The sequence below is a fragment of the Odocoileus virginianus genome, unplaced genomic scaffold, assembly GCF_023699985.2.
Source record: "Odocoileus virginianus isolate 20LAN1187 ecotype Illinois unplaced genomic scaffold, Ovbor_1.2 Unplaced_Scaffold_17, whole genome shotgun sequence".
In the NCBI taxonomy this organism is placed as follows: domain Eukaryota; kingdom Metazoa; phylum Chordata; class Mammalia; order Artiodactyla; family Cervidae; genus Odocoileus; species Odocoileus virginianus.
This window is the reverse complement of record NW_027224279.1, coordinates 393,078-407,110: the sequence shown is the minus strand read 5'-3', so window position 1 is coordinate 407,110 and position 14,033 is coordinate 393,078. Positions and strand designations below refer to the sequence as shown.

Genomic DNA, 14,033 nt, shown 5'->3' with positions numbered 1-14,033 from the left:
ATTGCTAGTAAATGTTTACTGTTTAATGTTTTTCTGTTTAATAATATTCAGTTTGTAATATATTTATATTGTTTCAACCAAATGTATAGTAATAGCTGTAATAATAACTCTTTAATCTTTTAATGATTTATCTGAGGCAATGTTTCGAAAATTAACTCAAGATATATATTTTTGTTATACAAATGGATATCAGAAACAGACTATTAAGCATAGATTTCACTAGAATAAAGTTCTGTGGGGGAAGTAGAATGGAAACAGAAGATTAAAAAGAAAAGCATATGATATAAAATTTCCAAATGTTATAAGATGAACTTGTTTGCTTATTTTTAAAGGAATTATAAGACACAACCTAGGAGTTGAGAATTGTTTTATTCACCAGATATACTGAGGACATAAGCCCTGGAAACAGGTTCTCAGGTAGCTAAAAGACAGTTCCAGAGAGGTAAGGGAGAAGCTAGGATATATATATATATATATATATATATATATATATATATATATATAAACAAAACAAAACAGGTAGTTAAGAGTATTAAAAGATTACTGCTAAAGAAAACCAGGCATCTTGGGACTTCCCTGGTGGCCCAGTGGTTAAGACTCTCTGCTCCCAATACAGGGGGCCCCAAATTCAACCTCTGATCAGAGAACTAGATCCCGCCTGCCACTACTAAGATCTCACAGGCCGCAATGAAGACACTGCATAACCAAAATAAATAAATAAATATTTTTTTAAAAAAGAAAACCTGGCATCTCAAGTTAGTGAATTTACTACTTCTCTAAGTATGAGAAGATGCAAAAGTCTAGGTTCTTTGAAATCCTTCCTTTGCTATGCATTTTAACTATCTAGGGCCAGTATCCTGTTTTTCTCTATCCTGAATCCCCTCAGGGTGCACAGTCTGTGAGGCAGCAGTAGCTGCTGGCTTAGAGACCACAACATCCTTTGTTTACTGATACTGTAGGTGACATTCTTCCTCCACAATAATCAGTATCAAATTGCTACTGGTATTATTTTTTTGGTTGCACTAGGTCTTCAAGGCTGTGCACAGGCTTTCTCTAGTTGTGGTGATTAAGGGGTACTCTTCCAGTTGTGGTGTGTGGATTTCCCACTGCGGGAGCCTCTCTTGTTGTAGAGCATGGGCTCTAGGTGTTGCAGAAACCACTGCTCAAGAAACCAAGCACCACACTCGGAAAGCTGGAGAACTCACGTTTATTACAACAGCGGGCCCAGAGCAGTTAACACTCCAAGCTCTGAGCCCCGAACAAAGGGGTTACAGAGTTTTCATAGACAGCTTATAGTGGGCAACACTGGCTGTTAATAGGCTGGTTTAAACTAAAGGGTTCCACATGCACGGGAACAGCAGTCAAGATGGGGAGGGGGATGCCTGACCTTTACACGGACAGGCATGATTAAGCAGGTTTGCAGGGGCTGGGCAATTGCAAAGAGCAGGACAAGGGTGAGTGAGATAAGCTCCAGTTCCTAGTATTGTAAGTCCCCACTTTCTGAGACTACGTGACCTACGTGATCCAGACTTTGCAAGGAGCAAGCTGAGTTACAGAGGCAGAAGGAGCAGGAGGTTATGTAAAATTTTAAATTTTTACTCTTTGTAGGCACACAGGGTTCAGCAGTTATGGCACACGGGCTTCGCTGCTCTGTAGCATGTGGGATCTTCCCAGAGCAGGTATCAAACCAGTGTCCCTACACTGGCAGGCAGATTCTTAACCACTGAAACATCAGGGAAGTCCTGGCCACTGGTATTTAAATTTCACTGTATACAACGAGGGCTATTCTAGTTTAATTTTAAATAGCTAACTTTCACAATACACAAGAGATCAAATCTATTCATCTCATTGAATCCAATTCATTAGTCATTTAAAATCTGTAATAAAAGACTGCATGTCAAGTTAAAAAATACACGCAGGTGTATATAGTTTCTGAAAGTTCCTTAAGAGAGTATACAAACAAGAACTTTGACACTCTCTGAGCTAGAGAAAAATGGTCAGGTGAAAAGTGACAAGAAATTAGTAAAAAAGAACAGAAAGAAGCCAGGGTTCCTGAAAAGAATCCTGAATTGCTTGAAATATATAATGTCAGCAGAGAGCAGCTGAGTTGCAGAGACTTTAGCTAAGGGCACAGCCCCTGCAGCAGTGCAAGAACGATGGGGCTATGGGCGTTGCTTCAGACACACCCCACCCTTCCCATCCCACTTCTCATCCCGGCTTCTTTTCTAACTAAGGAAACAAGGTGGGCTTCCCAGGTGGCGTGGTGGTGAAGAATCTGCCTGCTAGTGCAGGAGATGCAAGAGTCATGGGTTGGATCCCAGGGTCAGGAAGATTCCTTGGAGAACGAAATGGCAATCCACTCCAGTACTCTCGCCTGGAAAATTCCATGGACAGAGGAGCCTGGCAGGCTACAATCCATGGGGCTGCGAAGAGTCAGACGCGACTGAGCGACTGAGCACCCACACACAGGGAAACAAGGTACTGCAATAGGGACTTTCAGCAACCCTCACACACACACTCCCACACTCCCCACCCGCACTATCTCCAGGAAGCAACAGTTTGATCCTTTCGAAAAAACTGCCACAAATTACAAAACACCAAGAGACCAAGACAAGCTAAAGAGCCAAAAGGCTTCACTCATCTCGCTGCTACTGCTGCTGAGTCACGTCAGTCCTGTCCGAATCTGAGACCCCACAGGCGGCAGCCCACCAGGCTCCCGTCCCTGGGATTATCCAGGCAAGAACACTGGAGTGGGGTGCCATTTCCTTCTCCAGTGCATGAAAGTGAAAAGTCAAAGTGAAGTTGCTTTTCTAAAGAAATTCAGTAACTGTGCCTCGTTAGTGTTCTGGGCGCAAACCAGGAGGATGTTCATTCTAATAAAGCTGTGAGTGAAAGGTTCAAAATTCTGAAAGACAGATGTTATAAGGGTTGTTGGGTTTTTTTAAATGCAATCTCTTTTATTCTATTGAAGATTACATGCAATAAAAACCTTATAATACTCACTGAAAAAAAAAGAACAACAAAGTGAAGTTGCTCAGTTGTGTCTGACTCTTAGCGACCCTGTGGACTGTAGCCTACTAGGCTCCTCCGTCCATGGGATATTCCAGGCAAGAGTACTGGAGTGGGCTGCCATTGCCTTCTCCCTCACTCATCTTTACTTCCCAGTTAAAGTCCAGGTGTGACCGGTGTGGATGCTGCCTTCTGCTCCACCATCCAAACTGCACAGCAGGGGAAGAGAACATTTATTTGCACTCTTTCATTGCTTTACCCAGAGCAACAATGAAGAGGCAAAGATGACAATAATCACAATCTTCCTTTCACTTTTTTTGAACAGTTGGGACAACAGAGGATGACATCATTTTGATGGCATCACCAATTCAATGGACATGAGTTTGAGCAAACTCCAGGAGATGGTGAGCCACAGGACAGCATTCTGCAGTCCATGGGGTCGCAAAGAGTCGGACATGGCTGAGAGACTGAACAACAACAACAAAAAGGCAAGAAAGCACAAGTTTTAAACAAAAAGGTATTTTGGGGGTGTTCCCTGGTGGCTCAGTAAAAGAATCTGCCTGCCACTGCAGGAGATGTTGGTCTGATCCCTGATCTGGGAAGGTTCCACGTCTCAGAGCAACTAAGCCGGTGCTCCACAACTATTGAGCCTTTGTCTAAAGCCTGGAAGCCACAACTGCTAAGCCCATGTGCCCCAGAGTCTGTGCTCTGCAAGCAGAGAAACCACCTCAACGAGAAATCTGCACACCGCAACTAGAGAGTAGTCCCCACTGACCAAAATTAAAGAAAAGCACATGCAGCGACGAAGACCCAGTACATCCAAAAATAAATAAAGGACACACATTTTTTTTAGAAAAGGTATTTTTTGGAACCCTCTCTCCATTTTGGCAGGGAACCTGGGCAAAGAACCTTGCTTAGAAACAAGTGACGATATTCACAATCTGCTGGTCTATCCTGTGCAGACAGCTGAATTTCAAGTGGTGAACTTTCCCAGAGCTTCCCTCTGGGAAAGCTGGGGCACTTCTTTCTTACAGGTGACTCAACTGAGTTGATGAGAGCCTAAGTAATTCACTCAAAAGCCTGCCAGTCAATACACAAAGAGCTGAGATTCCAAAACACATCACCATGTTGCCATCTGCTATGCTCTGAGTGTCCATGTCCCCTAAAAATCATGTTGAATTCTCAAAGCTAGGGTCATGGCATTAGGAGGTGGGAACACTTAGAATGTGATTAGATCACAGTGCAGAGCCCTTATGAATGGGATAGGTGCTCTTATAAAAGAGACTCCACAGAGACTGCTTACCCCTTCTACCATGTGAAGACACAGGTAGAGATGCCAGCTCTGAACCAGGAAGACAGTCCTCACCAGAAATGGACCTTATAGGTGCCCTTACTGACTTGCCAGCCTCCAGAACTTTTGTTGTTTATAAACCACCCAGTAAGTAGTATTCTGTTCTCTGTTATAGTAGCTCAAATGGAGTAAGACAACATCTAAACAAGAAACTACCATCACATGTCTTCTGTGCTTCAAGTACACAACTGATCAATTTCAAACCTGATTTATAAGATACTACTTCTTTGTTCTGGTCTGAGGATACTGTGCTCTTCAAGAACTTCGAAGTATGCAGATGCACTTCTTGAAAAAATATGTATATTCATATTCATTGCCTCTCTGTGTTCGCTGACCACTTGCCTCATTAACCCCAACCAGCAAAGGACACCGTGTCCAACTCACCAAGCACAACAGCTTTGTATAAGCTCTCAACGGCTCTGCAGCATGAGCACAAAATGACTCCCAAATTTAGATATCTTGCTGGAGTTCCAGACTTTCATTTGTTGGATCTTTTCTCACCAAGGAAACACTTCAAAGCACTGCATATTTAAAGCTAAATTCTGACTTTTTAAAATTAAGGACATCAGTAGTCTCCAAGTCAAAATCTCAGTCATCTACTTCAACCCAGGTAAGAGTCTCCATCTTTGACTTGGCTCAGTTCAACATTTTTATTACTCCATTGGAAAAGCTGACAATGGTGTGATAGTGAAATCTGTATATGGCACAAAACCATAAAGGACACCTGATTTTAAAAACCAGTATTCCAACAGGCTTAAGAAGATGAGATGAAGGAAGTAACATAAAACATAATTAGAATGAGTATATAGTCCTCAACTCAGGTTTTAGATATTATACTAAACACTCTACAACTGTTATGAGGATTTGTGGGTTACCAGCAGCTGAGGTTAAAAAGACTGAAGTGTCATTGCAAAGTCAAGGTGAATCTCTTGGACTGTTTTATCTGCATAACGAAAAGGTCTAAACAAGGGCTGTGACAGTGCCAGTGAGAGCACATCTATAGAACAGCGTGTCCTTATTGTTCAAACAAGTCCCAGTGGGGAAGAGATGGGAGTCAAGCCAAAGGCTGCATGACAAAATGCACACAACACTGAACGCATTCCTTCTAAAAAGTGCACCAACACCCCAGCCCACTTAACAAGAGCAGCTCCATAAGCAACCTCCCATGCCAGATCACAGGCAAGTAAGTACAACACCAGTAACACACAGATGGGCGGCAAAGTGACCTTGCAGATCTTGACGCAGATCTTACAAAGATACACCAAGCCTATGGAAGAGGCGAAAACGTCTGGCAGGTACCTGCTAATAATGACCCTACAGATGCGCAAAACAGAATGATATGAATAAAAAAAGACCAAGAGAAGCTGAGGATGGCCCTCCTGCCCCCACCTGGAGATGGTGGGATTGATTACTCAAGCAAGTAATTCTGGAAAAACAGAAAAGATTCTTAATATGATCACGCCACTAACTTCCAAAGTCAAGTGAGGACTATGCTATTATGCATCACAGACTTTAACAAGAAAAATAATCCCTTCCCTCACCCTTTGATTCAATTCTAAAAATGAGAACTTGGAATAAAATTAACTTATTTTATAATCTGGGCTTTGATTTTTCCAAATAAAGCTAAATAAAATGTTTTTCCCACTATGAAACTTTGAACCCTGTTTTATTCACTCTTGAGTGGTCTTTTTCTCATTTCAGTTCAGTCACTCACTCGTGTCCGCCTCTTTGAGACCCGACGGAGCTGCAGCTTCCCTGCTCACCACCAACTTCCATCATGAAGGCCCAGAGCTTGCTCAAACTCACATCCACTGAGTTGGTGATGCCATCCAACCATCTCACTCTCTGTCATCCTGTTCTCCTCCTGCCTTCAATCTTTCCCAGCATCAGGGTCTTTTCCAATGAGTCAGTTCTTCGCATCTGGTGGCCAAAGTATTGGAGTTCAGCTTCAACATCAGTCCTTCCAATGAATATTCCAATGAATATTCAGGTCTGATTTCCTTTAGGATTCACTGGTTGGATCTCCTTGCTCTCCAAGGGACCCTCAAGAATCTTCTCCAACACCACAGTTCAAAAGCATCAATTCTTCAGCGCTCAGCTTTTTTTATGGTCCAACTCTCACATCCATACATGACTACTGGAAAAACCGTAGCTTTGACTACATGGACTTTTGTCAGCAAAGTAATGTCTCTGCTTTTTAATATGCTGTCTAGGTTGGTCATAGCTTTTCTTCTAAGGAGCAAGCATCTTTTAATTTCATGGCTGCAGTCACCATCTGCAGTGATTTTGGAGCCCAAGAAAATAGTCTCTCACTGTTTCCATTGTTTCCCCGTCTATTTGCCATGAAGTGATGGGACCAAATGCCATGATCTTCGTTTTTTGAATGTTGAGCTTTAATGCAGCTTTTTCACTCTCCTCTTTCACATTCATCAAGAGGTTCTTTAATTCCTCTTCACCTTCTGCCATAAGGGTGATGTCATCTGCATATCTGAGGTTATTAATATTTCTTGTGGCAATCTTGCACATCCAGCCCAGCATTGGACATGATGTACTCTGCATAGATGTTAAATAAGTAAGGTGACAATATGCAGTCTTGACATACTCCTTTCCCAGTTTGGAACCAGTCCATTTTTCCATGTCTGGTTCTAACAGTTGCTTCTTGACCTGCATACAGACTTCTCAGGAGGCACGTTAGGTGGTCTGATATTCCCATCTCTTGAAGAATTTTCCACAGTTCACTGTGATTCCCACAGTCAAAGGCTTTGGCGTAGTCAATAAAGCAGAGTAGACGTTTTTCTGGAACTCTCTTGCTTTTATGATGATCCAACAGATGTTGGCAATTTGATCTCTGGTTCCTCTGCCTTTTCTAAATCCAGCTTGAACATCTGGGAAGTTCTTGGTTCACATACTGTTGAAGCCTAGCTTGGAGAATTTTGAGCATTACTTTGCTAGCATGTGAGATGAGTGCAATTGTGCAGTAGTTTGAACATTCTTTGGCATTGCCTTTCTTTGGGATTGGAATGAAAACTGACCTCTTCCAGTCCTGTGGCCACTGCTGTTTTCCAAATTTGCCAGGACACTGAATGCAGCATTTTCACAACATCATCTTTTAGGATCTGAAATAGCTCAGCTAGAATTTCTTCACCTCCTCTTGCTTTGTTCGTATTGATGTTTCCTAAGACCCACTTGACTTCACACTCCAGAATGTCTGGCTCTAGGTAAGTGATCACACCATCATGGTTATCTGGGTCATTAAGATCTTTTTTGTATAATTCTTCTGTGTATTCTTGCCACCTCTTCTTAATATCTTCTGCTTCTGTTAGGTCCATACTGTTCCTGTCCTTTATTCTGCCCCTCTTTTCATGAAATATTCCCTTGCTATCTCTAATTTTCTTGAAAAGATCTCTAGATTTCCATTCTGTTGTTTTCCTCTATTTCTTTGCATTGATCACTGAGGAAGGCTTTCTTATCTCTCCTTGCTATTCTTTGGAACTCTGCATTCAGATGGATATATCTTTTCTTTTCTCCTTTGCCTTTCACTTCTTTTCTTTTCTCAGCTATTTGTAAGGCCTCCTCAGACAACCATTTTGCCTTTTTGCATTTCTTCTTCTTGGGGATGGTTTTGATCACCACCTCCTGTACAATGTTATGAACCTCCGTCCATAGTTCTTCAGGCACTCTGTCTATCAGATCTAATCCCTTGAATCTATTTGTCACTTCCACTGTATAATCATAAGGGATTTGATTTAGGTCATACTTGAATGGTCTAGTGGTTTCCCCTACTTTCTTCAGTTTTGCAATAAGGAGTTCATGATCCGAGCCACAGTCAGCTCCTGGTCTTGTTTTTGCTGACTATATAGAGCTTCTTCATCTTTGGCTGCAAAGAATATAATCAATATGATTTCAGTACTGACCATCTGGTGATGTCCATGTGTAGAGTCTTCTCTTGTGTTGTTGGAAGAGTGTGTTTGCTATGACCAGTGTGTTCTCTTGGCAAAACTCTGTTAGCCTTTGCCCTTTTCATTTTGTACTCCAAGGCCAAACTTCACTTTGTACTCCAAGGTCTTTTTCTAGGACCAGTTTTTCAGTGATAATTTCCTAACCACTGTCCGTCCAGTTTGGCAGTTTTCAAAGGGCAGCTGTGAGGATGATGAGATGATTCAAAACCATGTCTTGTGAGAAATCACAGAAGGAAATGAAACCTAGAGAAGAACGCATGGAGACCAACACAGCTGTGTTCAATTGAAGGGCTGTCATTGTGATCACATTTCTTCTGAAAAGCACAAGGATACAGAACTAGGACCAGGTGGAAACAATGCAGACATTTCTACTCAACAGAAAACTTTAACAACTAAAATTATCCAAAATATTGATACGTTGCTTTAGAGATAGTGAGTTTACATCTCTATAGGTGTTCATGTAATGATTATCTCTTTGTGATTAGCACACAAAGACCCTTCAGAGTCATGGCTGATACATTACCTTCCCCTCTCCTACTGAAGACGTATTCGAATCCCTCCTCCCATGGTCATTGCCCATGGTTCTTTTCACTTGTTCAAATATTTATGGAATCCTTACTCTATGCCAGGCACTGTTCCAGGAGTTTGGGATATTTCAGTTAACACAAATGAATCAAACCTTTGACTTTATAATATGTAGATTATGGGAAGTAAATTCCATCATATTTTGAAGTGAATAAATACAGAGAAAGAGGGACTTGGTTCGGTTAGAGACAGTGTGCTAGAAAGAGATTTAGGTTGGAATTTTATATAGAGTGGTCAAGATAGGCCTCATCAAGAGGGGGACATCTGAGCAGCCTCATTGAGAGGATAAATGTAGGTTCTAAGAAATTCACTTGCCAGCCCATGGCTAAATAATCCAGTGGCCACTAGCCTAATCTATGTACTTCTACAGTCACTGCTGTCCAGCTGGTCTTCATAGGTTTGCACAAGTCAAAGAATGCAAGGGCCCCAGAGTCTGGGCCCAGAGCCCCAGGTCCTCTTCATACACCAGGAGCCAGTTCCCACAGTTCCGAGCAGAATCCTTCCCACCAGGTTCATTTACCACTGCCACCTCTCACCCTCATCACCCAGCCTCCAGGGAGCTTCCAGAGATAACAAACTCCCTCCAGTCTTCTCTTTCATTCAAACTGCATGTTGCTTAGGGAGAACTGCACTGGTTTATTTCAGAAAATTGGCATCCAGCGGCTGCCACATTCATTGCAATTCCAGGGTACAAAAAACAGATGGCATGAGACAAAAAACACCCTTAAACATGAGTTGGTTCTAATTTCAAGACTCCTAGGTGTCAAAATACAATGGACTTGGAAAAATACTCAGTAATCCTGTTAGTTTCCCTAGTTTCAAGAGGCAATGGTCCCTTTCCAACTGTCTCTAAAGAAGACCAATCCTTTTTCCATCCCAAGAAGGGATGTTCTTTGGCCAGAATAACTTCGAAACACATGGTGGCCTCACTTAAAGGTTTTCAGCTTTTGGTCCAGGGAAGGATCAGAAAGATACTGACGCCAGTCTCTTGAATAAAATAACGTAGTACAGAGTCTTTTCCCTTGAGAATGGATGCTCACAGAGCCCCCAGCCCTGGTGTGGGGGTGATTTTATACTAAATAATATACTACACATTTCTGGGCTCATTTCAGCAAAGACAGAACCCAGAACAAATACTACTCAGTATATAACAAAGTGTCAACAACCTGACCTCTAGAAAGAGGTTGGAGTGAAGATATCCAGAAAACCACACATTCTGACAAAAGCCCATATGCACACATGCTCAGCACCTAATAACTCCCCAGGTTCTACTAAGGCATAATTAGTTTAGAAACTGCTTTTCTTTTTCAGTTTCTAAGGTGCTGCTGCAGCCCAATGAAGGCCACCGGGAATTAATTCACCAGAGTTACTAGGAGACAGCTCACACCATCACTCTTCCTGCAGGCATTGTTAGCAGGGCCTCCCAGAAACCAAAGAACAGAAGAAAAACACAGAACTTTAGAATTTCATGACCTGCAAAGAGCTTTGGGATTTCCCTATTCTGTGGCCTCCCCCATGGCCTATGTGCCTGGGATCTCCAAGACTGGCATAGAGTGACTGGGGAGGAGAAAAGATGTAACAAGGGTCCTCGAGGACTGGCTTCCCATGCAGTTCACAGGCAAGTCCAAGTTGACGGAAAGAAAAGGTCACTTCAGTAATGAGCTTCCTGAAGCCTCCCCGGGGAAGGGATAATGCCACCCCCAGCCTATTTCTACTAACAGCCGTGCCTGGGCTTTCGGGTGAGCACATACTGGGGCTTCCAGGACAGTCCTGCTGCTGCCTAACTGTGTGGACGTGACTGCTAACAGTCCCCAACTTCACTCTCCAGGGTCAGAGCTTGGATGTTAAATTATATGGGCCCCTAAGGAAATGTTAACTGAGTTCCTAATGGGTATTTTGTTGGCTTACCCATTTCATGAGACAATACTTCTCCAAGTCCACCACTGGCCTCAGGACAGACCTGTACAAATTCTCTCCATGTCTCTGTGTCCAGCAGTGGGAGAGGCAGCAAGACAGCACCACATGGTCGGGCCACTCCTAGTGCTGACCTCTCAAGTCCTCACATGTCACAGCAGTGAGACTGTGGACAAGCTCTTTACCATCTCCCATTTGAAACAAAAAAGGGAATTAAAGTAATTGCTAAGACGATTAATGAGCTAATATTTGTCAAGTGCTTACAACAATCCCTGACACAGGGTAGGCACTCTATGTTTGCGAATTAAAAAACAAACAGGCAGTCTAGCTCTCTTACAGGTAAATGAATTTCTATATAAGGATGCGAAGCAGCTGGAGGAGAGCCCTTCTTAAACAGCTTTTAGATGCTCTCCCAGCTCAAGGACTTCTGCCAAGCACACTTCCCCCACCCTTGCCCCAAGCAACCGAGAGTGACTCTGACTTGGAAGAGGATCCCAGAGGGCATAAAGGCTGCCAGGTGGTTTATGGTCAACTACACTACAACCGGAATGAAACCAGCGCAAGCAGAACAAAGAAACAAAGATGAGAATCCCAGGTTGCAGCTGGCTGTCAGGCCTCCCAATATCTCTCTTAATTGTCTTATACCTTCAAATTGAAAACAGCTCTTTGCTTCCACATCTCAGCAACAGAAATTGCACATTTAAGTATGCGAAGACTTCAAAAGCGTCAAAAATGTACTAATAACGAATATTAAATGAAATTCAGAGCAACACACTAAAGATGAAAACATCTCAGACACATAATTTATGCGTTAAGATTCCACGTGATAAATGAGAAAGAAATCTCCTTAATGCCTCAGAGAGACACCCCTCTACCACAAACAAAATAGATGCTTGGGACAATCATGTAAAAATGGGCTACACTGCATCATCCCATGAAAACAAAAATTACCAACCATCTAGATATTCTACTTTGTGAAAGCATCAATTCAGTTATTTAAATTTTAGTGTAAATTATTTCACCAAGTGCTGGTTTTTTAAGTGTGGGGGGGGGGGCGGGGTGGGGATTGCACGTGTAAGTACAGATGCATGCCTTTTTATGTGAACAGTGGTGTAAGATTCACTTCTCCATTATCTCTCTGGTGATCACGGAAAGGATGTTATTCCTAAGGTCATGAAATTCCGAATAACCGAAGACAATCCAAGTGGAGGGAGTGGAGAGCACTCCACAAAAATTTTAACCACTTAGCCAGGGGGACACAGGAACAAAAACAGGAAGTCTTGCTATGGTGGCGCCTGGCACAAGAAACTTTTCCATCAACCTTTCTTTCAGGAGAGCTAAGGCTCTCCCTCCCAACATTTTGTAACTTGTATTTCTTTACAAATGAAGAAAACCAAGGAGTCATTTCCAGAGATGTACTACCTAAAAGACAAAACGTAATCATCATCCATTTACTTAGACTTCATTAATAAAATTTCCTTTAAAATAGTGAAGCCGAGCAAAGAATGGAACAAGCCCTAATCCACACTGCACCCCAGCACCTACCCCCAGCTCACATTTTAAAGACTCCGTTTTATCAAGAAGGAGGTGACCCCATCCGAGGGCGCCCCTTTCCAGCCGTGGGCAGTCGAGGTCTCCACGAGGTTGCGGTTTACCGGCGCTTCCTCCGCAGTCGCTTCAACAAGTCCCGGGTCTCGGCGCCAAAAGGCCACACCCACCACCCATCTCTTCCGAGGTTTTCTCTCGCGTCTGAAGACTCCGCGCTCCATTTTCACGAGCGAGGACTTCACTGTCCCGCCATTTCACTCGTGCTCCCGTGACGCTTCCCACAACCACGCACCCGCGCGGTCGCACCAGGACCCGGCGGCGCCCCAGCCCCGAGCCCCAGGCCACTGGGCGCCTGGAATCTCCGCCTGCGCCGCAGCCGAGACCCTCGCGCAGACCAGAGCCGAGGCCCCGGGGGTGGGAACCGGCGCAGAGCGCGCCAAGGGTGCTCCTGAGTCCTCTCTACTCGCGAGAATCGATAAACGCGGGGCGGGGGCACTGAGGGCCTTCAGAAGAGCGGGAAGGGCTCGGGCGACCCTGTCACCAGGGCCCAGAGCCTTCCGCACCGGTGAGCCTCTGCCTCTCGGCCCTCGGCCCCCAGGGCTGCTGCGGACGCTCGGCGCTGCTCCCGCTTACCCCGCCCGGCCCGGCCCTACCTCCACTAGCAGCCCGAGCAGCAGCGCCGCCACTCTCCAGGCCAGGCGGTCCATGGCTGTACGTCCTCCTGGTCGCAGGCGCGGGTCAGCAGCACGTCCCCTGCAAGGCGGCCAGCGGGCTGGCGGGCGGGACCCCAGCCTGGGGACCCGCAGGCACGAGCGGGCGAGCGGGCGAGCGGGGACCCGAGATAAGCCGCTCCGCCGTCGCCGCGCTCCGCCCCCGGCTCGCGCGCCCGGGCTCGCGCGCCCCCGGCTCAGCTAAGGAGTGTCAAGGGTCCTCCCCTCCAGAGTGCACGCGCCAGGAGCCAGGAGAGGAGTCGCGCGGCAGGGCGAGTGGGAGGGAAGCTGCCAATCGTTTGCTCCCTCCGAAGACACAGTCGTGTCACCCCTGAATAGACCCGGTAGGGTTTATAAAAGAAGCAGAGTCTCCGCGGTGTGAGGCTTGTTCCAAGGAGGCTCAGGAACCTATTGTGTGCCTGCAGGTTCTTCTTCCCTCTCATCCCTGCGCTCACCGTGGGATGGTACACCCTCACCACGTATGACTGCAAGGACGGCCAAAGGATGAGGAGGCAGACCGAGAGTGGAAGGCTCCCTATGCCTCATCTCTCACTTAAAAGTGGTGCTTTCATGCCCACGTCCTCCTGCGCTGTCCCTGCCTGCACACCCTCTACATTTGGACCACATTGAAGCCCACCGTCCCGCTGGTAAGTTTGCAATGTCCTTCGCCTCTGCGGAACTGACTTTCCAGTACCACGTGAAAGGAAAGAAAGAAAGTGAAAGTCGTTCAGTCGTGTCCAACTCTTTGCGACCCCGTGGACTGTACTGTCCATGGAATTCTCCAGGCCAGAATACTGGAGTGGGTTGCCTTTCCCCTTCAGGGGATCTTCCCAACGCAGGGATCGAACCCGGGTCTCCCACGTTGCAGACGGATTCTTTACCAGCTGAGCCACAAGGGAAGCTTCCAGTACCACGTACTTACCGGGTGTGTGTGTATATATATATTTTCACAACGTG

At 45.0% G+C, this 14,033-nt stretch overlaps 1 protein-coding gene across 2 annotated transcripts in view; it reads right to left on the bottom strand.

The window, feature by feature from the left end:
* VOPP1 (VOPP1 WW domain binding protein) overlaps positions 1 to 13,685 on the bottom strand; it is a 153,113-nt gene extending 139,428 nt beyond the window's left edge. The window contains exon 1 of one of the 2 annotated variants that reach the window (XM_070462910.1): positions 13,020 to 13,685. In XM_070462910.1, the coding sequence (XP_070319011.1) occupies positions 13,020 to 13,073 (54 nt within the window). In that variant the 5' untranslated portion in view covers positions 13,074 to 13,685. The remainder of the gene's footprint in view (positions 1 to 13,019) is intronic. The other variant, XM_070462909.1, reaches the window with a different exon arrangement.
* Positions 13,686 to 14,033: the final 348 nt, after the last annotated feature.